The sequence below is a fragment of the Tamandua tetradactyla genome, chromosome 11 (assembly GCF_023851605.1).
Source record: "Tamandua tetradactyla isolate mTamTet1 chromosome 11, mTamTet1.pri, whole genome shotgun sequence".
Classification (NCBI taxonomy): domain Eukaryota; kingdom Metazoa; phylum Chordata; class Mammalia; order Pilosa; family Myrmecophagidae; genus Tamandua; species Tamandua tetradactyla.
In genome coordinates, this window is record NC_135337.1 from 12,690,538 (window position 1) to 12,714,923 (window position 24,386).

Genomic DNA, 24,386 nt, shown 5'->3' on the forward strand with positions numbered 1-24,386 from the left:
ATTGGACTGGCAGTTCCCAGATATACTCTCCCTGGGACATTCCAGACATGTATTCAGCAGAATTAACAAAGGAATCAGAGAAGGGGAAGGGGATGGGAACCTGGGGGTGGGGCAGGGGCACGGGGAGACACAGCCTAACAAAGAAGACAGACCACCAATAGCACGTGCACTACACACAAGAGTATAGTATGTATGAATATAGATACTATATGTGCATATATATCTCTTCAATGTACAGCAGAACAGAACATCAGACCCAGTGGCTCCAGGCCCCAGTGCTTGCATGGGAGGATTCCCATCAGTCCTGTGCAAACAAGGATATCTGAGTCTTTCCCAGCGAAAGATTCTTGCCTGGGTTCCAGAGTTTCCCTAAGCCTCTGGCTTTCTGTCTGTCTGCCTGTCTCTCTTGCGCTGGTGCCGCTTTAAGAGAGCGTGAGGACTTCAGCTTGGGCATAGTTGGACGAGAGGGCGTCTTGGCAGGTCTCTGTGTTTAAAGAGCACAGGTGTGAGACACTGGGACGCACGCTTTCGGCTCAACATTGCCGTCTGGGGGCAAGGAGTTCAGCAAAAGAAAGGGAGAAACAAAGAAGGAGGCATTAGAAGGAAGCCAGCTGCAGACCCACAGGCTGTGGGCTAAGGAACAGGCCAGGAGCAGAGCTGGAAGGCAGGGGAACCCATGACTGGGAGGCGAGGAAGAGTAGGGACAGGTCAGGGAATGCGGCGAGCTCCTTCAGCACCTCTCTGCCCACCCAGCTCTGGACCGTGTTGACTCACAGGTGATGTTACAACTCATCTCCCATACCTGCTCAGGTAAGGAGCTCCAGGAACCAGGAGACCCTAGGTCTTCAAAGCTCAAGTGCAGTGGGGACTGTCCCAGCTCTGCAGCCTGCAGGGAGGCAGTGGGAAGTTCCTGGTGTGGCCTGTGGCCCACGGTCCATCACCCAGGCTGTTGCCTGCCCTACTTGAACTCTCACTCCAAAAGTTCCATTTGCCATCAACACCCCAGGAAACCAGTGAAGAGGCCTTTGTGCCCAAGAAGGCTCCTATTATACTACCATGTGGTGACCCCTTCCTCAAGTTGGGAGGAACAGAGAGCATGCAGCCGCAGGTGGATACTGAAGGAGTGGATACTGAAGGGGAAGGCGGGGGAAGATGGATGCATCTGTCTCAGGAGAGAAGTTCCCATCTTGTTGAGAAACCCAACCCATCATGAGCCTTTACTGGCACCCCCTCCTCAACCTGTGATGACAGTAGCCTGGGGCCTGCCGTCCCTGCCTTCCCAGCTGGAGCACAACTAGGGCTGTCCCAGCTGCAGGCCCAGGTGAATAGCATGGGTGGGAGGTCCACTCCCCTCCAGGTCAGTGCTAAGACAATCCTTCCAGCTATGAGGTTTTATGGTCCAGAGCCAGGCCATCTGTAAAGGTGGGGGTCAGATTCTGGACCCCACAGCTTCCATCCTGGGCTGCGTGGCCATCCTGAAGCACCTCTATTAGTTTTCTAGAGAAGAGGGTTCTCATCTGGGAGTGGTCCTGTTTCCACTTCTACCAGAGAGATAGAAGGTCCTTGCCTCCTTGAAGAAGCGCTTTGGCTCACCTATGTCCTGGGCCTTTGGATACTGTCCTGGAGGAAGTCAGAGGAGCCCAAGACACTTCAGAGCCCCATTTCTGAGGACAAGCAGAGAAAGAGCTGTGGCCTTGCCCAGTCCTAACTTCAACCTTTCTGCATTATTTAGCAATTCCCAGACACTGGTCCCAACTCACTAGAGGGAGAGGAATTGCCATTGGGTGTCCCCCTGTGGGCAACCAGGTTGTAAGGGGCACTGGTGAGAATGCCTGGACTCCCGAGGGGTCTTGGATGGGTATGGCATGAAGCAGTAGGAGAGTTAAGGAAAGCTATGAGGTGACTAGGAGAGCACAACAGCCCATTCTTATTGCCTTCTTCAGGGGGTTGCACGGGCTTTCTGTCCTCAGGAACCTCTGAGAGTTGGAGATGGGTTTTCCCAAGAATCTCATTCTGGAATCTGTCTATTTGACCCACTGTGGGGGGTGGGGGTGGGGCAGCAGGGGTGCTGCAGCCAGAGCACAGAAGTCCTTCCTTCCCCACAAAGCTCTGTGGAAGGGCAGCCCCGCCCACCCCAAGAGGTATCTCCTGAGCCCAGGCCCTTGGGCTGGCCCATGGTTTTCCCTAGAACTCCTGCCCAGTCTCTCAGGCCCCTGTCACTTTGGTTCTGCCTCACAGCCACTCCCCTCAGAAGCCCTGGGACAGTGCCATGGTCTCCAGGGTTCTCAATATTCCCAGTAGGTTGGAAGGTAAGTTTAAGAACTCCCACTCAGGCCGCTTCCCTGCTCTCAGGGAAGGGACTGAGTCTCCCAGTCATGGGAGAAGGCTTCTAGCCAAATTAATGGGTGCAGGTCCAAGTTTAAATTCAAGGAAAAGCAAACTGTGCTTAGATTATTATCTCCTTTCCTAAGAAGAGACCTTGGGTTTGGGTGGGTATGAAGCTGTGCAGGCAGCCTTTGGTCCAGGCCGAGCTTGGCACACAGCAGGGGCTCTGGAGATGCCAAGATTCACTTTGCCCTTTCCCAGGTCCCTGGGAAGGCCCAGTAATCCTGAGAGGTGGCTAGAGGCAGACAACCCTGCTCAACTCTCCCATTAGTAGGATCCTATCTCTGCCCCTACAAAAGCCAGAGTGCCAAGAGGAAGAGTAGGAGCCCCTCTCCCTAAGGCACTAGGGGCTCCAGCCTGGCACCACTACATCATGTCGCCCAGGGACATCTGTGCCCACCATAGGGGTGCCGTGAGCATGCCCATCCCCGTAGGAGGGAAAGGAGGGAAGAGGCGGTGGGTGCCGTGGAAACTTGGGCTCCTGACAACTTGAGGGCTGCCACAGAAATAGCTGCCTCAGCTTCCTGAACCAGAAAGGCGAGTCAGAGGAGAAAAGAGCTGTCGTTCTCGTGCGGGACTGGACACCTAGGTCATCACGTCTCTGCCAGGACCAGACCTCAGGTGCCAGGGAGCCCTGCAGGCACAGGCCTGGACCTCTCCTCCTGCAGGAGAAAGACACAAGCTCTCACACCCACGGTGAGGGGAGCGGGTGCCTAGGCGCCTCCATCCTGCGCCACAGGGCTGTCCTCTCCCTTAAAGGGACCCGAGTCCTGTGGAAGGGTGGGTGTGTGGATATCCCCATATCCATCTCAGCTCTTGGGGTGACAGGTACTTCACTCTGAAAGCAAGTGGGAGGTGGCCCCCATAGACCGTAACAGGCCTAAGGCACCCACTTACCACTGTGAACAGACCTTTCTAGAAGGGGCCTCCCATGTCTGCCCAAAGCTGAGGGATGTGCCAAAATGGGGGTGCTCCGGGCACAGGCTTTGCTACCCTGGCCCCTTCCCTGGTCCCTGAAACAACCTGGCTTTTCCTGCCCTTTTCCTGTGGCCCCCGGCTTTCCTGGCCTCATGTCAGTTCCCTGGATGCTGTCTCCCCATGCCGATCTTTGCCCACCATGGAAGGAGTAGATATGGACCTTACTTAGTCATTCCCTCTATAAAGTTGCATAATCAGACTCTAAAAATTGCCAGGCACACGGCTCCGCTGTCAGGTCTAATTCCCATCAGGTGAAACCGGAAATGTCTTGGCTGTGAGCACTTCCTTGGGTCGAGGAGGGCCTGCAAGAGCCGTGCTTGGGGGGCCACTGCTGGGGGAGGGGCCACATGCCACCAGTCAGGCAGGTCCAGGCTGGGCCCGGGGCCTCCCCGGGAGTGACAGGATGTGTGTGCAGGAGCAGGTGGGGGCAGGACAGTTTGGGTCTCCGCAGTTTTCCTCAGCTGCCCCTGCCCAAGGTGTGCCCCTGCTCCCTCAGTGACTCACAGACCTGTTGTGCTCCCGGGCTCGTTAGGTAAATGAATACACTTAATTATAGAAATTAGATGAGTCTCTGCTTCTGGCAGGAATATACAGCGCAGAGGCTGGGTGGGAGTGGCAGGTGACTCAGAGGCAGGGCCGGGAATTTGCGGGAGGAGGGGCGGGTTTGCTGGGAGAGAGAAGAAAAACTGTCGCGGAAGCAAAGGAAGCAGTGTGGGGAGAGATGCTGGGGCTGGGGCGCACAGATGGGATGCAGGGCGCTGCCGCTGGGCGTCACCCGCTGAATCTGGGCAGAGAACCCGCCCCCCACCCCGTCCGGAGGCCTGCCCCGAGCCTCGGCAGCCACCCCCACGGCTTGTGCCAATCTTGGGGCTATGACTCTAGGGACCCCCACCTAGGCCAGAGACAGAAAACATCCAGCCACGGCTCCCGGTTTGCAGCATCACCTGAGGGCACAGCTGGTCTATGCCTTGTCCCTTGCTGGTCTGGGTTTGGGTTGGGATGGACAGACAGACAGACAGAGACATTCCACTGTAGGCTGTTTGGGGACCAGTTCAAGGCCACGCAGAATGGAAATGCATTTGCTGTGATTCCTTAACCCAGGTGTGGCTCCCGAGCAAGGCCGCCTGTCCCTGCTGCACATGTCCCACCAGGGACACACCTGCCCAGTGAGGCTGGCCCCAGAGGGACCCAGAGAGGGAGGCAGGGTCCTGACCACGCTGACACCTGTGGCTCAGGGAGGGGATAGGTGGGTGGTGGGGTGGAAGCCCTGGGAATAACCTTCCCCTTGCTCTCAAGGTCCAGAGCAGAAGGCTTGCGGGAGCTGGACGCTGTGCAGGAGAGGCCCAGGGACTGGACTGCCTCCAGCTGCTCCCTTCAAAGCCCAGGTCTCTGGGCAGTGCGGAGCCCAAGGAGGAATGAAGGCTGGGAGGGCAGGAGCAGAGAGGGTGGGTGAGTGCAACTAAGGGGCGGCGTGTCCGGGAGGTGGGCTGGTGAGGGGGTGGAAGGGCGGGGAGAGCAGGAGCTTTCTTGGAGGGTGGGGTGAGCTGTATCGCGACGCCAGTGGAGACAGCCCAAGACTGGTTCCAGCCGCTCCGGCTATGTTGTTTAGACTCCGGGACTTTTCACAGCCTTGGTGAAGAAAAGGCACATGGGTCAGAGGGCGTAGCTTCTGGCCAGAGTGCTCCACGGGATCCAGGCTCCGGGGAACCCTGCAGGGTGGGTGGCCCTGGGCTGGGTGGAAGGGTTTGGATCTTCTAGGGAAGGCTCTCTGACTCTGATGCTCATTGACCTCAGGCCACCTGGGTGCTTGAGGACAGATTCCAGATCTTCCACCCGGCTGACTTCTGCCCTGTCCTAGTCCACAGGTAAGTTCGCCTCCAGGCCCTCCACGCCTAACTGCAGGGAGACCCCACAACTTCTGGTACCCACCTTCCTCAACCCTGGGAAACCCTAATTAACACTGCCACCTTCTTTCCAGGGAGTTCATGCTCTGACGTATGGGGGGGAGGAGGGCAACAGGGGTCTGTGCAGGTGGCTGGAGGTGGCCTGGGCTCACTGCCTCCTAAATGTAGCCTGAGTGCAGAGAAGTGCGGCATGGTAGGGAGTGGGAAAAGTTGTCGAATGCGCACTGGGAGTTTGGCGATGCTAATTGCCATGCTTGCTTAGCAGGGCCTGTTTCCCAGCAACCCACCTGTTCCCTCTCGAAGGTCACTCTAATTGGCTGAGCTACATGCTTGTTGCCAAGAAGCAGTGTGGAGGCATCTTGAAAATAGAGCAGCCGGGCCCCACAGGCACCCCAGAGAGAACTGATGGTGGGACGCAGGTTCTTCTGACCCATGCATGCCCACGTGTAAACTCCCTTTCTTAAGTGCAACCCACTCCTCAGTAACTCACGGTTCCACCTCAGATTTGCACACCTCTACTTCCCCTGAGCCCCTCCCAACAAACAGGGACTCTCAGCACCCAAGCTGTTTGCTCAAGTTCCTGCATGGTGGATTGCGTTCCCCCACCCTATATTTCAGGGTCTCCATTTAGCATGTTTCAGCCAGAGCAAGGCTGTGGATGTGAATGAGGAACAGTGGAAACCACGCATGTTGGAAGGTAGGAGAGAAGAACCCATCCAGAGCCTGAGGATTGGGCAGATAGCGGCCAGGGGTCACCAGAGGAGCACAGGTGAGGGTGGAGCACCCAAACTCCATCTGTTGTACCCATTGAGCTGGGGCCTCTAGACCATCTCCTTTCAGGTGCCAGACCACTGTTTCCACTTCTGCCACCCAACACAATATATGCCCAGCAAAGCTGGACACACACTTCTCGGGGCCTGGTTAAGGTCAGGTCAGCCTGGAGATGGTGGGAACAGTGGAGCTGAGGGGCTGCACCAGCTAGGCAGGTCGGGGACATCCTTGGGAAGGAGGGGCATCACAGGCTATTCCTGCAGCAGCTGCCATGCAATGGCCTCACTCAATGCAAAGTGGCTGAGTGGGCTGAGCCTTGGTCTGGGTTTTGGGGACAATGGGAGTTGGAGGGCATCCCGACCAGCTTCAGGAGGGGATATGGCTGAAAGAGGGCTGGTGAAGAAGTGGCCAGAGAACCAGAAAAGAAACCTCGTTTTGGGGGGAGCCTGGGTTTGTTCTAGGACTAGACAGGCAGTTTGGGGAGACTAGGTCACCAAGGCAGGGCATTGAAAGATAAAGGATTGGGGGCTGGGCAGGATTGCCTGGTCTTGAGACCCCTGGCTCTCAGCCAACCATTGGCTCTCAACCATCCTTGATTATTCCTGTCTCACTCTTTCAGGTCAATAATCTCTAGCTCCACCACCCAACTTCTGTCTGTCCCCTGCCACTGGCTTTCTCTGATAGCAGGGAATGGGCTGTTCACTTAAATTTCAAATCTTGTGCTGCTTCAGAAGGAACACACCCTTCCTGCCTGCCCCACCCCCTGGTCACCCTCCGGCTCTGCCTCAAGGGGACAGTCATGTCAAAGGTGCTTGCAGAGCCGGGCCAGGACCCCCAGTGCAGGATGGAAGGATGTGGGACTGTGAAACACCTGTCACGCTAGGCTGCCCTGAAGATCTCACACCTGACTCTTGAGTGCCTGCATGCCCTGGGACTGTTGCTTGGGGAAGCCTTAGCTGCATTTAAGGGAGGCCAAGGGAGGGGCGGGTGACGACCCAGTTGAGCCAGGCCTGGAAGCAGCCTCAGCCCAAACCAGAGAAAGAGAATGCCAAAGAAGGCAACACAAATAGAAGTGAGGGGTAGGGGCACCTGCTTTTATGTCTTTCCACCTTCTAACATCGCCTTCCAAAGTTCCTCCCTGGGGACACATGGGATGGGTGGTGAGGGCTCTGCGTACCTTTGGGAGATGCTGGAGGCCTTTCTAATCCTGGGACTGGGAGATGAGGGCACCCATCCTAAAAGCGGGAGCGCATCCAAGGCAGAGGAGATGGCGGCCACGGTCTCAGGGGAGGAGGGGAACTCAAGCTCTGTGGGGGACACTGGGGAGCCTCAGTCCTGCAGGGGCTCTCCACCTGCCCAGCCCGGGAAGCCATACCTTTCCGGACACTGCCATCAGCACAGGCATAGTCCCCGGCGCTGAGCAGGAAGCAGGCAGCTGCCTTCTTGTTTCTGTCTCGAGTGCCAGAGCGACGCAGGGCCCGGCGTTCCTCGGGGGTGGGGGCAGAGGCCAGGGGCTGGGTGAGGCCAGCTCCCTCCTCATCTGACAGCACCGCACTGGCATCGCCGTTCTGCTTGGAGTCTGAGTGGAGCAGACAGAAAGAAGGCTGGATGAGAGGCTGCCTGGGTTCTCTCAGATCCCAGACCCAGTGGGTCTCTTCCCCAGCCCTGGGATGGGGGCTTGTGTCTCCTAAAAGGGAGTGTCACCAAGCCAGGGAGGAGGCCTGGCCCTTTGGCAGGGGCAGGGTGCTGTGCTTAGTCTGAAGGCCTGCAGCCCTCCCAGCCTTGGCCTAGGGACTTTCCTGGGGGATGGAACTACAGCCCAGGTACCCTCTGACAGGGTCCTCCCGATTCTGCTGGAAGAGGGCTACCCCGTGAGAACAGCCCCGGGCAGGCAGCAGCCTCTGCTGCTCCTTGGGTCTGGCGCAGGCTGACATTTGGATGAGTTTGCATTCTTTTGGAAAACACCCGGCTTGTTGATGGAGGGTGGCACTGCCAGGGTTAACCCTATAAAGTGGCTTTCATGACTTTCTCTCTCTCTCTGGACAATCTGAAGGCAGCTATTCTCATTCACCAGGCATCTAGGCCAGAGTCCAGTGCCTGAAGAATTAAGAACCCTTTGCTCTCGGGCTCACCTGTGTCTGGGGAGGACGAGTCAGGGAAAAGGCTCTGATTTCAGTTCTCCATTGCTGTAAGCTCCTAGCCCCACCCCCTGCCTCCAGCAGACAGCAACGCAGGGGAGGCTGGGCCCTTTGAATGTGGAGAAGGGAGGCTGCTCAGTCTGGAGACAGTGGCCCAGCAGCCAGGGTTAGGCCAAGGGCATTGCTGGGCCAGCCTAGACACTTCTAGATGTTAGGATTTCTTCAGGGCCCGGAACCAACTGCAGCTGAAATGCCCTGGGGCACTGGGCTGGGAGATTTATAGTCAGGGATGGGGAAGGGGTATCGTTTTGGTGGGAGAGAAGAGAAGAGCCCATGGATGCACTGTATAGAGATCTTTGGAAGGCCCAGGCCCAGGCCCGTTCATAAGCTCAGGGAATGAATGGGCATCAGCAGCAACCACGGACACAGGTCACCAGGCCCAGGGGAATGTCCAGGTCAGGCACCTCCTCCTGAGGACTCATCCCACTTGGTCCCCGGAGCCTAGCCAGGAGCTGCCACCCTTACTGTCCTGGCCCCATCCACAGTCCCCCATGGTCTGGCACCCAAAGGCTCCCCACAGTCTCCCCTGGGATCCTGTTTCACACCTAACAGTCAAGATACCCTTCCCACTCTCCAACCTGACTCTGTCTTGCTGCAGATTCAGCCGATTTCCATCCGCCATCTCCAGACTCAGGTGGATGGAGGTGAGCTTTCTCGGGCTGGCCTTTCCCACCCCCCAGGCCCTCTCTTCCAGGGTGCAGATGCTGGTTTCTTCCACTTTCCCACCCTCCCCTTCCCAGCACTCTCTGGGCCACTCGGTTCCCTTCCTTCCCATGTCAAACCCCAAGCCCAGGACTCCAATGTAGTTTGTGCTGAACAGAAGGCTGCCTCCCACTGCTGTTACATTATCATATTTATTAGGCCAAGAGACACCAGATTCTAATGTTTGGAAAGAAGTGATTCATGTGTTGATGCACCTAGGAAGAACAGCTGTCCTGCTTTTTGGCTAATAATGACAGTGCCTGACATTTGTAAAGTGATTCTAAGCTTCTCAAAGCGCTGTGATATCTATCTTGCATTTGGGTCTCACCAAAGTCTTGGGACAAAACCTCCATTTTACAGGTGTGGAAACTGTCCCCTGAGACGGTGAACGACCGGCCTTGGGGCACAGGGCACAGGGCTTCTAATTGACAGCCCCCCAGTGTCTGTCACAGCCCAAGTCTGGTAGGCCCCTCATCCCCAGACCCTGAGGTCTAATAAGCTGTCAGACAACCAGAGGGCAGAGAAACGGGGCTTCAAAACTTTGCCCCTGGTAAAGACACGGCTGATACTGAGGGAGGCCCTAAACCATAAAGCACAATCCCAGATTCCAAGGGCAAAGGGCCCTCAGGGCCTGGAGGGAAGGGGGCCATCTTTCCCGAGCCCGCACCCCTCCCGGGGCTCACCTGCCCGTTTCCGCTCAATTATCCCCTCTTCCCGGGCAGGGGGGCTGGTGTCACTGTAGGTGCTGTCCCGGGGCGAGGTCTCCTCGGATTTGCAGTAAATGGGCGACTCAAGCTGGGGCGGCCGTGGCACGTGCTTCTTCCGTTTCTTGGGCAGCTTCTGCTTGGCCATGGCCAGCGAGTAGTACATGCCGAAGTTGTTGACGATGACGGGCACGGGCATGGCGATGGTGAGCACGCCGGCCAGGGCACACAGCGCCCCGACCAGCATGCCCGACCACGTCTTGGGGTACATGTCCCCGTAGCCCAGCGTCGTCATGGTGACCACGGCCCACCAGAAGCCGATGGGGATGTTCTTGAAGTCGGTGTGGTCGTTGCCCCGCGGGTCGGAGGGCCTGGCCCCGATGCGCTCAGCGTAGTAGATCATGGTGGCGAAGATGAGCACGCCGAGCGCCAGGAAGATGACCAGCAGCAGGAACTCGTTGGTGCTGGCGCGCAGCGTGTGGCCCAGGACCCGCAGCCCCACGAAGTGGCGCGTCAGCTTGAAGATGCGCAGGATGCGCACGAAGCGCACCACGCGCAGGAAGCCCAGCACGTCGCGGGCCGCCTTGGACGACAGGCCGCTCAGCCCCACCTCCAGGTAGAAGGGCAGGATGGCCACGAAGTCGATGACGTTGAGCAGGTTCTTGACGAAGTCCAGCGTGTCGGGGCAGCACACGATGCGCACCAGGAACTCCAGCGTGAACCACAGCACGCACACGCCCTCGATGTACGTCAGGATGGGCTCCGTCTCCACCTCCCGCCGGAAGCGCACGCGGGTCACGTTGCCCACCCGGTGCGTCTCCGTCACGTTGCGGTCGATGTTGAAGGCCTCGTGGGTCTCCAGGCAGAAGGTGGTGATGGACACCAGGATGAAGAAGAGGGAGGCGAACGCCACCACCTGCGGGCGGGAGAGGCCAGAGGGGCGCGGCGGTCAGGCCCGGGCTCACCAGCGGGCAGGGACCTCGGCCGGCGGTCACCGGGCGGCCTGCGACGGAGGTGGGAGCCGGGATTCAGGCCCCCGGTGGGGGTGGGGGCTCTATCCGCTCTCTCCCTCGGCCTGGGGGCCTTCGGGCCACGCCTCACAATCTTTTTCGCTGTCACCTGCACCTAAGAGGATGGAAGCTGCCCCTGGCTGGAGGTGACCCGTAAGGGAAGGACAGCTGCCCGGCCCTGCCTAGGACCGTTCTGCCCAACTCTAACCTATTCGTGCTTTAAGGCTTGTCTGACAGCGATGGGCATATCTGGGGATCTTGGTAAAATGTTATTCTGGTCCAGAAGGTAGAGGGCCGGGGCTGAGAGTCCGCATTGCCAACCAGCTCTCTGGGGAGGCTGCCAGTTCACACATTATACTGGGAGCTCCCAGGCCTGAAGGCGGAGGGTTCTCAAAGGGAGGCCCCTGGCCAGCAGCAGCAGCAGCTGGGAACAGGCTGGCGATGGAAATTCTCAGGCACAACCTGAAGCTATGGAATGAGAAACACTGGGGGTGACAACCTGTTGGAACAAACCTTCCAGGTAATTCGAGCGCATGTTAAAAGTTTGAGTGCAGGGCTTTCAGGGCTATCCAGCGGCAAGGCGCTGGGGGGAATGGACCTGGGCCACCGAGAATCACCTCCTGAAGTCACAAGTCCCAGCCCCTCTCTCCTGCCTCTCACCCAGGGAGGTCCCCGCTGACTGCTCCAGGCAGTGAGGAAGTTTCTGAAGAAAGACAGCATGTGCTGGGGCGGAAAATGGGATGGTTTGCCCAGCACCACCAGCCCTGCCCCTTCCCGCGAATGGATACTTCCTGGGACATGAGCTCCAAAGAAAAACAAAACTACACCTGCTGGGATCGGAGACTGGCAGCAGCTGATCCTGACAGCGGCTGATCCTGACAGTGGCTGGGCGCTCGGCATAGGAACCGCTGGGTTTAAGTGTCCAATCGTTATGAATGGCAATGAAATGCACGTGTAATAATGCCAATTACAGAGTCTTCATCTGTTATTCACGCGAAGCCATTCACCACTGTCAGGACACTCATTGCCAGGGTCTGCTCCCAGGCCCTCTGCAGCTGCCCCCCCCATGGGAGTGGGCTTCTTTCCTGAGCAGAGGGGTGAGCCCAAACCGGTGGGTGCAGGGAGGCCTGGGCCTCCACCACTTGGCATGCTGTCCCACCCTCATTTCCACCTGCCGTGGCCTAGCCCCTTGACCAGCGAGGACCAGGCTAGACTCTGAGATGTTTTTCTTCCGGGGAGCCTGCACAAGGCCTGGCGGCACACCTTGTCCTTATTACTACCTGACACCAATGGTGAGTATAGGGGGAATCTTGGGAAACTAAGCAAGAAGCAGCACCTCCAGGGCTTCTGGAGCAGACACGAACCTGAGGAAGGAACTTCAGGAATGAATACTTGTTAGTTGTCTATTCTGTGCCCGGCAATGACATAATGTTATTGTTTTCAGTCCTCTCCATGAGACCTGTGAAGCAGGTCTCATCATCCCGTTTTACACAAGAGGGACTGAAGACCAGAGAGGTTATAGACTGGCCTGAGGTCACACAGCCTGGGATGGGTGGGCACCAGATCTGAACTCAGAACTGTCTAACTTCAGAGGTTGTATCTTCTCCTCATGCCACCCTGTCTTTACCACCTCCTGGGCAGGGTCAAGTCATAGGCCCAGTTAGGCCTCTTCTTAATTGCTGTACTGTTCCCAGCTGGTTCCCTGATGCCTTCTCCTTCACCCTTAGAGATGTGTGCCTCTGGCTTACGGCAGACACTCAGCACACACTAAGACATCACATTTGCACTTTTACATGGATGGGTTGATCAGAACCAGCACAAAAGAAGGTTGAGGTCCGGGAACAGACAACAGAAATACTTTCCCCACTTTACAAACTGGCCTGGACCTTCTCCCACCTTGTGCCAATGAAGGTAAATTTCAAATTTCCTTTCTGGCCTCATTTTTCCTCCTCTGAGAAATGGGCCACCAAGACAAAAATACAGCTTGGGGTGGGAGTTAGAGAAAGGGCTCTAGCCTGTGGGCTCTCCACAGCCATCCAAAGATGAACTGGTGGAGGCACCTGCTTGGGGGTGGCAGGGATGGAATCCAGAGGTCTGGCACCCCTCCCAAGCCTCCCATCCCCCCAGAAACCGAGGCAGCTGGTGGGGGTCGAGTTATGGGGTGGAGATAGCACATTCCAGCTACATGAGGAAGCCTGGGAAGCCAGAGCCTCTCTCAGAAGTTAGCTAGGAGAGTTGGCCCACCTGGGAGCCGAAGCATGAAGTTAATTAGCGATTTGGAAAAACAAGTTCAGGAAGGGCTGCCAAGGGGCTGAGCGCAGGGCGCAGCGAGAGGGAGGGAGGGCAGTGCCGGCCCAGGGCCCTCTCTGGGAAGGGCCAAGGAGCCTTCCTCAGCTGTCAACCCCAGGGACTCATCCTGCAACAGGCAAGAGAAGCAGCCCCAGGGGACATAAACCACCCCTCCTGGCGCAGGAAACCATGGCCCTGCATTCCTGCAGCAGGGGCCACTCACTTTTGCTTTTTTTTTTTAACACAGAATTGCGCCATCTGCTTCTATCCAACCTTCCAGCCCCCACCATGTCAGAAGATGAGGGCAGGTAAAGGGTAGCCCAGTGTGTCCATTTCTCGGGGGAACCAGAGGCACAAGAGAGGAGATGACTGGCTGGGGACCAGAGTCTGGGGCTCCTGACTCTCACTCGGAGACTCTGACCCAGCAGGGAGAAAATCTACATCTTTCGTGAATCTTTGGCGGGGCCTCCGTCTCCCCTGAGACCTCCCTGGGGCGGGGCAGCAGGTGCCAGGGAGACCCCAGGAAGTCCCCCATTCCCTGAGGGAAAGAGCCAGGACTCTAGCATTTGCACCGAGGTTAGAGGTTCCCCTTAGGGGCCCAAGTTATTCCTTCTTCCCCCCAAACTGAATCATAAAGCAGTTGTTTGTAAGCGGGTGACTTGCATTCTGTGCCTCTCACCAGGCCTTCTCCTCTGGGGCTGTGATCCTGCTCTCTTCTTCACAACTCCCTTGACCAGGCAGCTTCCCTGGCCAGAAGGGGGTCTGGAGGGGAGACCTAGGGGAGGCGTTGCAATAGCATCCTGTTTGGAGATCAGAACCCCAAGTCCGAGTCTCCTATCTGCCCCCCACCGAGTCATCCTGGAGAGCTGGCAGCATGCATCAGAGCTTCCCTCCCTTCAGCCCCTGTGCTGCCAGATATGGGACTGTCTGATCTCAAGGAAGCCGAGACCAAGGGACAAAGGAGAGCTAAGAAACCCAAGGCTAGAAGCCTTGGCCCTGGGGTTAGGTGGCCTGAGCTCCAAATGCTGGCCCTGCCACTCACCGGGTAAAGGGTACACTCTGTGCCTGTTTCCTCACCATAAAATGGGGTTAGAACAAGTACCCGCCTTGTAGTGTCATCGTAGGATTAAATGAGCTTCTCTATGGTGAGTGCCTGGTATATAATATGTGCTTAATAAAGGGCAGCTTTTATCGATGTGACAGCACAGAGGTGTGAGGGGTCTCCATGGACCCCTGCATGCAGCTTCTGATAGCCAGTTGGAGCTGGATCCAAGAACATCACAGATCCTAGCTTTTTAGAACTGAAACACAGTTGGGAAGTCACGCAGTTCAACTCCCTACCTGCTGTGTTACAAATGAAGAACCTGAGACCCAGGGGGAAGTGACCTGCCCTGGCTGTCCTGGCCTGGGCAGTGAGGGCCGATGCAGTCAGAACTTCCCACCGCATGAGGACACAGATCATGGATCCTGCTGGAAGTCAAATACCTACTGTGTGCCAGGCACTGTTTTGGCTGCTGGGGAACAGCAGGTACCAGAAGAGAAAAATGTCCCTGCCCTCTGGCCCTTATGTTCAAATGGGGGAAGATTATGAACCAACAAACAAGTACAGTTCATAGTGTTAGGAAGAAAAGTAAAGAGGAAAGGGAAAAAAGAAATGTGAGGGTGAGAGAGCTATTGCACCAAGGTGGTCAGACAAGGCCTCGAGGTCCTGGTGACAACTCAGTGGAGGCCTGAAGGGAGTGAGGGGGCGAGTCATTGGAGGATCCAGAAGAGTGTGAGAGGCAGAGGGAACAGGCAGTGCAAAGGCCCTAAGGCCAGCACATGCTTGGTGTGTTGGAGGGGATGGGAGTACAACCTACCTTATAGAGTTGTTCTGAGGATTACGTGAAATCAGATCTCAGGAATCTGACACAGCCTAGGTGGAGGGGAGAGGTGACAGACACCAGTTATTGGGAACTGAATACAATCCGCAGGGGTGGGAATAGCCAATGAAAAAACAGCCAGGAAGAAGGCTGGATAAACAGAGGGAGGCGTATGCACAAAAACCTAACCTATATTAAGGATGACGTTTAGGAGATGGGAAAACTTTGCTCACAGCCAAAGAAGTTTACAGGGGAAGATCTGCAGGGACAGGGTGACAGCCTTCCTGGAAGCAAGAGCCTTAAATGTCCAGGCAGTGCTGGAAAGGGAGGAGGGCAGTGCCTGGGGGGTAAGAGCTGGGATCCCTGAGCTGTCGCGGGCTCCTGGGTGAGAGCCAGCAGTGTGAAGCTCAGTCCCGGCCTACGGCCCCACCCCCACCCCCACCTGCTCTCCCTGAACTCCCCTAGAAACAGAATCTGGCTCTCATTCCTCTCAGCCCGAGCCAAGACCCTCTTGGAGGGGCTGCAGGGTCTGGAGCCTGCCTCTACCTGTGCCCACCCACCAGGAACCTCTCAAAGAAGCTGTACTGCCCAGAGTGGATGAGTCCCACTCCCAGAAGGAATCAAGTCCAGCGGACATCGCTGACCCAGTGCAATTCCTGGTTATTGCCCATCCATGTCCCATGCAGGCCTCTCTGCTCGGGACAGACCCCTGGCTGGGAAGTACCCCCTTCCCTAACTCTGCATGGCTTAGCACTACCCACATGGAGAATTCATTTATTTATGTATTTATTTATTTATAACCTGCCTTCTTCCAAAAATTATTCATGGGCGCGAAGTCACTATCATCCTGCAAGGCCTACCCAGCCCAACTTCTCCTTCCTGGCGGAAGCCTCCTTGCACACCCCCCAGCCCCGTCCCACGCAGAGCTGGGGTTTGTCGCTTCCTCCTCTCACGTCCTATTCAACTTTATTTTTTGCCACAACTGTAGCATCTCTCACGATCCATCTTGTGTTCCCATTTCTTGTCACCTAATTCCCCCCAAGCGCCCATTCCATCGGAACCGGGCTCCCTTTAGGAGGTCTGCCTCTGCCTCATCTCGATATTTCTGGAACCCAGCATGGTGTCTGGCGTTAGTAAGGGCCCAATAAATAACTGGAACCAAGGTGACTGCTTCCCCTCCCCATCCTGGGTCACCCATCCCCTAGACTGGCTAGAGGTGACAAAGGTATGCTCGGGGATACCCCTGGGCCCCTCTGCTGCTCTCCAGGGTGAGCCAAGCCCACTGTCTGGCTGGGACCAGTGGTCCTGGCAGGCTGGTGGTGCCCAGTGGACAAGGACGGCCTGGGTGTCCTGGCACCCTGGGGTTCAGCATCCCGGACCAACACTGTCCTCGGGCAGAGGTAAGGGGCCCGGAGCTCCCTGTTCTCAAGGCCCAGCTGCCTGGCTCTGCTCCCACCTGCTCTTCCCCCCACTTTCCAAAATAGCCCAAGTTTATTTTCTCCCCCACCCCACCCCACCCCAAACGGTGACAAACAGAAACACCTCATCACCCAGAAACAAGATGTTCAGAGGCAAATGTTGGCCTGTTCGGCACAAGAGAGGAAAACACAAAACAAATGGAGGAGGAGCCTGGGAGGTTGCCTGGGGTGGGGGGAGTGGGGCTGCGGGTGGGGAGGGGCCTGGGGCGGGTCTGACACCCCCTGCTGCTCTCAGGAAGGAAGCGGAGGGGCTGCCATGGGGGCATCCTGGCCCTGCCCTTTTTGGCCACTGTTGAACAGAGCATCAGCCAGCCCAGGCCCTCACACCCAAGCCAGGTGTGGTCCCCAAGGCTCCGCAAGTCCCAGGCAATGCTGGGCCCAGGCAAGAGGGGCCTTCAGACGGGGGTGGCAGGAACGCAGCTTCCACCTCTTTCCTAGAAGGCCATGGTTTCACTTCTCTGCCCGTGGAAACCAGGCCTCCCTTCCTCCCAAACATCCTTTTTTGTTTGTTTGTTTCCTTTGAAAGACCCACAGTGAGGAAAGAAAGAGAGAGAGGCAGAGCTCAGACTTGAGCAATTCTTGGGAGTGAGGGGTCAGAGCGGGTGGGTGCCCTCTAAGCTCTCCCGAAGCAGAGATGCTTCACAGCCGGGGCACAGGTACGTGAGGGCACAGAATTGGGTTCATGAGACTTAGGCTTGGGTTTGGATCCTGGCTCTACCACCAGCTGCATGTTCCTGAGCAAGCCCCTCTGGTTCTCAGTTTCTGTACCTGTAAATTGAAGTTAATAATCCCTGCCTCATCAGGGGCAAATGAGATATTAGAAATAAGCCCAGGTCACAGCACCTGACACCTACTAGATACTGAGTAAATGTGAAAGCCTGGCTCCAGCTGCATCCCTGGAGTGGATGCTACAGATCACCTCCTCTACTCAGAAGGGAAAGACTTCGGGGAAATAAAACAATCAGGAACTGACTTCACTAAAGAAGAAAGACTATGATTCTTAATCGGACTGCTAAGTGAGTTAAAGTCAGTCCAGCCCCTAAGGCCTGGAGACTGACGGCAAGGGGGTGGCAAGTGTCCCGGGGGCCCCATTCACCAGGTCCTCCTGTCGGCCAGCAGAAAAGGAGGAAGGCATCATTGCCCACTTTGTCCCAGTGACCCCCTCGGGCTGTGGCCATCCTGGCGACTGGTGAGGCTGCGCTCAGCCCGGATCTCCAGGCAGTGGGTAGAGGGGGACGGGACCAGCCTGTGCCCCCAACTGTCCCTCCAGGTGGGGCTGCAGAAAGAGATCACAGCAGCAGCTGCCCATGGGCCCAGCCACAGTGAAGGGAGCAGGGGTGAACACCCCAGGTCAGGAGGCTGCCTGGAGGGGAAGGGCTGTGCGGGCCAGGCTGGCAGCCGGGCAACAGGCTCCTCTAATCAGCTCAGTTCACTTTCCGTTTGTGTCTGTTTTGCGCCTGTCATAATGCACTGTTCACTGACTGGGCTGCTGGGTGCAGAGATGCCTCGGGACATGCCTCTGGCCTGATTTGCTCTCCAGAGCACCCCAAGCCCACGATTCTGCAGGCGCAGGCCCCTTCCAGGGAGGCAGAGGCTCAGGGAGGAGGTGACAGGGTGGGGGCGTGTATGCACACATGCCCAAGGAGCAGGGTTGGGGCAGTGAGAGACAGTGTTACAGGCTTGGGGTTAGGTGATGGGGAGGGCTCAGCCCCACGATGCCCTGCAGGAGGTGGAGCAGACTGAAATCCCTTCTGATGTCCTCATCTGCTCTGGGTTTCTCAATGCCATCCTTAGGAGGTACAGAAACTCAGAACACCTCCCAGGCCAGAGCAAGGAGGAGCCACTCCTCCTGCACATCGAGAACAGCCTGGTCCAGTGGAAAGAGCGTGGTGTCATCTGAAAAACAAGGGCTTGGGAGTCAGGGAATCACTGGCTTTGATTCTAGCCCAGCCACCATCTAGTTGGGTGATCTTGGCCAAATTATCTACTCCCTCACAGCCTGTTTCCTAATCCGTTAAATAGTGATCACCTCCCCCTTTTAAGCTCACTGAGAGAACTAGAGAGTAATTCATTTTTTTAAATGATGTATTCCCATTTGTGTGTTCCATGAACAGCTGCAGGGCTTGCCTTTGCCTGTGTCCCTTAGAAGTCGGTAAGTCTTCTTTTGGCACATGTGCCAGTCAGCGATCCAAGCAGCTATTCACACCAGTATGAATAACCAGAAGGTTGGAAACTAGGGATGGCATGCTGGCTCTGCTACTAGTTACATATCCTTAGCAAGACATTTAATTTCTCTGAATGCTGGTTTCCTTGCCTCTTAAATGGAAGGAATTAACCCTGCCTTGCCCCAGATCTCAACTGGAACCCCCTTGTTGATGTGATTTCCACCTCAAATAAAGGAAGTATCTTGGCCTTCAGAGGACTCCACGGGGCAGACCAGAGTTCCCCCACCCCCGCCGGCTGGTTCACTCTGCTGTAAGTGAAACAGAAAATAAACTCACTGATGGTACAGCCCCTTAGAATCCCAGAGGATTCCTGAACAGGGGAAAGCCCCTCCCAGAGACCCCAAAAGGCTCAGCAAAAAGGCCTCGCCCTTCTAACTATCTCATCTCTTTCCTGTCTCTCTGGCTTGTCCCCTTTCCCCATCTTGGTCACACCAGAAAATGCCTCCTCCTAGTTTTGAAAGAATCTGGATTATCTATGCTTATCTCTCTCCCCTGGTACAGACAGCCAAGACCTGGCACTAGCAGGGTTGGTGACATGTACGAGAAGCCCATGGCACTTCCAGCACAGCCCACAGATGTTATCATGCCCTCCCCTTCAGAGGGGGCCTTGGGGCTGCAGGGAAAGAAACAAAGGTGGCTGACCTGGCTTTGGTCTCAGCCCTAAAGAAGGCCCCTGCTTTCCAATGGCCGCCCTGGACCACCTGCAGCCCCAACCTGGTATGTCACAGCCCCCCTCAGACCTCTTCCCTTCTCTTCTACCAGGAGATGCATCCTGCCTGGTCTAGTGTTTATGCCAGCCTGGCCCCTCCGTGCAATTCCACTTCCCGATCTCCTCCCCTCCCCTGGGAGGGCAAGTGGAACTTTTCCTTCCGTGACCGGCTTGCGGCCCAGCACAGGGGTGTCATGGAGGACGGCAGGGCTCTGAGACTCATTAGTGTGCCAGCTTGGGATGCCAGAGGTGACGACCAACTTCCACAGCAGGAAGCCGTCCCCAGACCCAACAAATCACGTTGCCCTTTCCTGGTGTTACCCAGCCCAGATAAGACCCCAGCAAGGCCTCAGATTGCTGGCCACGAGATTGGACACCGGCCCTCATGGGGTTCTTGAAAAAGAAACCCATCCCGCCAGGTTGTTTTGAGCTGCCCAAGCATAATGGGGTGAGTGAGTGTCTCTCCCACCACCCCCTTCAATGTAAAGGGGCTAAGGGAAACTGGGTTGACTTGTAGGTATGTGTCATGGGGGGAAGAGGGTGGCAACAAATGTGGGATCATCACCCAGCAGTCTGTGGCTTGTCACTGACCATGGGAACCTGAAGGGCCCAAAATATGAGGCCCTTCCTGTCTAAGCCTCTCCTTACCCCACTCTCGGGTGTGCGGAAAGCCCTGGGAGCACAGCATACTACAGGCATCTTGACTTATCTGGAAGAAAGGCCTATCCTAAATCTGAACCACTGACTTAGGTTCTGGTCCCAGCTCTACCTCTTACAGGCTGAAAATAGGCATGGCTGTGTCCACCCCTTTAAACTGACAGTTCCTAGCACACTGGGAAGATTTAAATGAGATGGCCCGTGAGGAAGAATCCTGCACTAGGTCTGCCACAGATTGGGCATTTACCCTAGTTTACTTTCCCTAAACTCTGCCTGACCCCAGCAGCAGGCATAATCTCATTCCTCAGGACTGCAGCCCTGTGGTGGGGTGGGGGCCCTTGGAAGTCGGGGGCCTGTGCAGACCAGAGGAAGGGGTGGAAGAGCTGAGCTAAGGGGCACCCTACTTGCTGGGAGGGGATGCTGCAAAGGAGACAGCTGGGATGAGGTCCAAGTAGTAAGTCAGAGTGTGCGGTCTCCTGATGAGGCATGCAGGGGAGAGGGTGGGAGTGTGTAATTCCCCCGTGGGACCACGGAAGGCGAGGGAAATTGGAAGGGAGAAAGTCCCAGCCTCGGATCCCTCTCCCCACCCATAGCGCTACCACGCATGCAGCCTTGCAAACCCGAGACACGGGGAGGGAAGCCCCGGGATCCTGCCACTCACCCTGGCCGCCCGGGAGGAGTAGGGATCCTCGAAGAGCGCCCACATACGGGGTTGCCAGCCGCGGCAGCCCCCGGGCCCGGCGCCGGGGCCCGCGCCGCCCTCGTGGGGGCCCAGGCGCTGCAGGGCCAGCTCTCTCTCACCGTCACCGGCCTCGTCACTGGGCCCCGCGCCGCCGCCGCCTCCGTCCGGGCTCTCGAAGATGTCGAGCGCTTCCTCGGCGTCGCGGTGTTGGCGGTAGGTCATCCAGCAGCAGGGCTCCACGTCGGTCTCGTCGATGCCCCAGAAGGTGAGCTCCTCCTCGAACAGCGGCCCGCACACGTCGGCGGGGCAATGCAGCTTGCCGGTGCGGTAGTAGTTGAGCACGTAGGCGAAGACGCCCGGGTGCCGGTCGAAGAAGAACTCGCAGCCCCCGCCGCCGCCACCGCTGCTGCCGCTGCTGCCCGCGCCGCCGCCATCGGACTCGGGCCGGCCCCCGCCGTCGGGATCCGCCAGCCAGGCGAGGCGGGTGCCCGGTAGGGTGCGCAAGGTGCTGCGGTAGGTCTCATGTCGCGTGCCGCCCACGTTGATGATGACCTTCTCCGACGCCTCGCCCTTGGCCATCTCCTCCTTCAGACATGTTTTGGACGGAGGCTTGTTCCCCGACTTGCGCCCGCGGTAGGAGGAGACACACACCGAGCTGATCATAAGAAGCGCTGCGGGGCTCCGGCTTGGGGCGGCCGCTGCCCTCCAAACACCCTTCCCGAGGAGGCAGCGTCAGCCGGAGGAGGGGGAGGAGACGAGGAGGAGGCAGGAGGCGGCGGCGGCCCCCTCTGCGGCTTGGCCCTGCCTCTGCCTCCCACCCCCCACCGCCCCCCCCCCCCCGGGGCGCCGAGCGGGAGGAGTTGGGTTTCTCGAGCGCACAGGTGGTTGGGTTTTGTGCAGGGCAGCGCCGGCGAGGGCGGCAGCAGCAGGAGAGGTGAGCCGAGGACCCAAGCGAGAGACCAAGGGAGGCAGGAGCAAGCACCCGCGCGCTCCCCCGTGAAGACGGCACACACAGACGCTCGGGGCCGGGGACACGCCCCCCTTCAGTCCCCCCGAGACGAGGAAGCACGCAGTCCGGGCGCACGGCGAGGGTCCTGGGCGTGCGCGCGCTCACACTCACACGGGCCACCCTCCGGTCCCAGACCGTGCCGAGCCTCGGGAGCCGCCGGCTTCCCCGCGGCGGCGGCAGCGCAGCAGCAACAAGTCCTCCGAGCGGCTGCCGAGGCCGAGGCGACGCTCTCAAGGCAGCCGGAGCTCCGCGGGGCCCGGCGGCGAGCGGTCAACACGAGGCGGCGGCGGCGGCGGCGGCATGTGGCCTCTTCTCCCCATTCATAAATCCAGCGCCGGGCAGGGATGGCGGGCGGGGCTGCGCCGGGCGCCGCGGACTGGCGGGAGGGCGGGGGCTGCGCAGGGCGAGGCGGCGGCAGCAGCAGGAGAAAAACAAGCGCACCGGCAGGAGCAAGCCTCGGGTCCTGCGTCCCCGGCTCGGCGGCAGCTGGCTGCGGCACTGGGCTGGGCACAGCGCTGCGGGGGCCGCGCCGGGGCGGGGGGAGCCTCAGACGGGGCGTCCTGCGCGGCGCGGAGCTTGGGAGGCGGGGTCGCTCCTGGGAGCGGGGCTCTCGGCACTGGAGACGGAGTGCCCCGGGTGGCGGCCGAGCATCCAAGGACACCTGCAGGCTTCCCGGGCCGCGCCGAACCGGAGCCTCAGCGCAGCGCCCCGGCGCCGGGCTCTTGCGATCTGGCGGACCTGGGAGCCACGCCATCCACGTGTCTGCCCATCTCCGGGCAGGGCGCCGGCCTTGGCTCGCAGCAGGGGGCGGGCAAGGAGATGGCCTAAGAAGGGATGGGGCGTCTCGGTAGGCAGGGACTCAGGGGGCTTTCCGTTTCCCTCCAGCGATGGCCGCGGACGCCGAGCTCCAGCGGCGCCTTTCCTCGGGGCTCCTCCTCGCCCGGGCGCGCCCTCAGCCGGGCGGGGTGGGCGGAACGCGGCACGGGTGCCTGTCCAGTGCGCTGCAGGGCCCCGGCAGCCCAGCCTCAGCCTTCCTCCGTGGAGCCGAGCCCAGCCGAGGCGCGTAACCCCCTCTCTGCCAGCGCCCAGCGCGGCGCGCCGCCCCTGCGCGCCTCCGCCGCCGTCCCCTCCCGCCCCTCGCCGCCCGCCTCCTGCCTCCCCGGAGCCCGCAGCTCCTCCCACTGCAGCCGGGGTGACAGCGAAGCGCTCCCGACCCCTGACCTCTAACCCGGGTTTCACCTCCGCCCGCCCCTCCTTTCTGCGCTCGTCGCCCCCTCCCTGGCAAGCTGGTCGCATTGTTGCTGTTTCACTGCGGCTGACTGGAGGCCTGGGAAGGGAGAGAGTGGGGAGACGGTGTCGCAAAGAGTAGACTGCCCCCTCCTACTCCAGACAAGGTGTTGGGGCCTCCCGACAGCCCCGCCCCCCATCCTGCACTTTCGAGGGTGCCAAGATGTCCCTGGCCTGAATGTTACCTCCCAGGTCACAGTCACCCAGGCCCCGCGAAAGAACCGGGGACCAGACGGCCTTGGGCAGAGAAGCTGCTTCTCACTTGCCAGGAAGGAAGCGAAAAATATGTTATGGGAGTAGGAGTGGAGGAGGTGACTAAAGCCCTGCTCATCGCTGCCCGGGGTGGCACGGTGCATACAGGAGATGCCCATGACCTGCCTTGTGACCCCTTCCTGGTTTTACTGTTCGTTTTCTCATTGCAGTTTGGCTTTGCGGGGTCTCATCTTCCTTCCCTGACCCCCAGCCTGGCACTGTGCTTTTTCATCTTGATAGCTCCCACAGCGCCTGCCTCTGAGAACCTGTTTGCTAAATGATCCAGAAACTACCATATCCAAAACATTAGGCGCCAACTGGACTTCTCTGGCTTTCTTCCAAGAGCAATTTCCAGATTCATTTGTTTTTATTTGTTTTTAAATCCAGACCGCTTTGACATCTTTAAATGAATCCCTATTTTTTTCCATAGCTCCAGGCAGCTTCCATGTGAATCTGGAAGGTGTAAGGAGGATTTTGAGGCAGAAATGGAGGGTGGTTAACACACCTGCCCTGGACACCTGTGTACCATCACTTTCCAGATCAGGACGCATCCAGGTATACTGGGGGCAAAAAAAAAAAAACAAAAAAAAAAAACAAGGAAAGGGACTGGGTGTGTTATGAGGAAAAGTTAAAAGCCCAGTGCAATTGCAAGGGAATCTTGTAAGCAAAAGTTGTCATTAATAAAGCCAGGAAACCAAAATGACAGTGGTCCTTGGTGACCTGTACTAATATGCAGGGGAAGGTGGGAGCATCCTGGGCTAAAACACATATTTGCTGGCCCCAGATTTGTGCCAGTGCCCCCACCGTTCAGCCTGGTGTCTGCATTTCAGGGGTTAGCTGGCTTTGAGTTTGCTGCAGCAAAAAGGAAATATCCCAAATGTGACTGGGCAGAGAGGGCCCAGGGCTGGCAGGAAGCTGGAAGGAGGAAGAAGAGGATATTAAAGAACTGACTGTAAAATGAACACCTTTCAAGTATTTTGGGGGCTTTGTCCTGGAAAATTCCTTTGGGGGTTCCTTCCCCGTTTTCCACTCCTCCAGTTGGCTGGAGTTCAGTCATTCCATCAAGTGGAAGAGAAAAGGGAGAGGTTGATGGGAGTGGGGTGGGAGAGGAGGAAAAAGACTGCACGGTGACCTCACCTGATACATTTATTCATTCAGTAAGTAATTCCTGAGTGCCTACCGTGTGCCAGAAGCTGTTCCAGGGACTGGAAGCATGTCAGTGAATAAAACAGACTCTTCCCACCCCAAATAAATGGCTGCGATCACGGGACTTCCATATGGAAG

At 57.8% G+C, this 24,386-nt stretch overlaps 1 protein-coding gene and 1 long non-coding RNA gene across 4 annotated transcripts; one reads left to right on the plus strand and one right to left on the minus strand.

The window, feature by feature from the left end:
- Nucleotides 1-302: 302 nt before the first annotated feature.
- KCNC4 (potassium voltage-gated channel subfamily C member 4) lies at nucleotides 303-21,365 on the minus strand. 3 transcript variants are annotated; one of them, XM_077119972.1, is made up of 4 exons: nucleotides 20,534-21,365; nucleotides 9,622-10,558; nucleotides 7,414-7,617; nucleotides 303-484 (listed from the first exon to the last, which is right to left on the minus strand). In XM_077119972.1, exons 1-4 carry the CDS (start codon nucleotides 21,215-21,217, stop codon nucleotides 423-425), a joined length of 1,887 nt encoding a protein of 628 aa, XP_076976087.1. In that variant the 5' UTR covers nucleotides 21,218-21,365; the 3' UTR covers nucleotides 303-422. The 3 variants fall into 3 exon arrangements, with proteins under 3 accessions (XP_076976087.1, XP_076976088.1, XP_076976089.1); XM_077119973.1 differs by having other exon boundaries at nucleotides 368-546; XM_077119974.1 differs by lacking the exon at nucleotides 303-484 and adding an exon at nucleotides 999-4,992.
- Nucleotides 21,366-21,452: 87 nt separating this feature from the next.
- LOC143649393 (uncharacterized) lies at nucleotides 21,453-24,386 on the plus strand. Its single transcript, XR_013158967.1, has 3 exons — nucleotides 21,453-21,488; nucleotides 23,533-23,657; nucleotides 23,933-24,386. It is a non-coding gene; the product is annotated as an uncharacterized LOC143649393 (long non-coding RNA).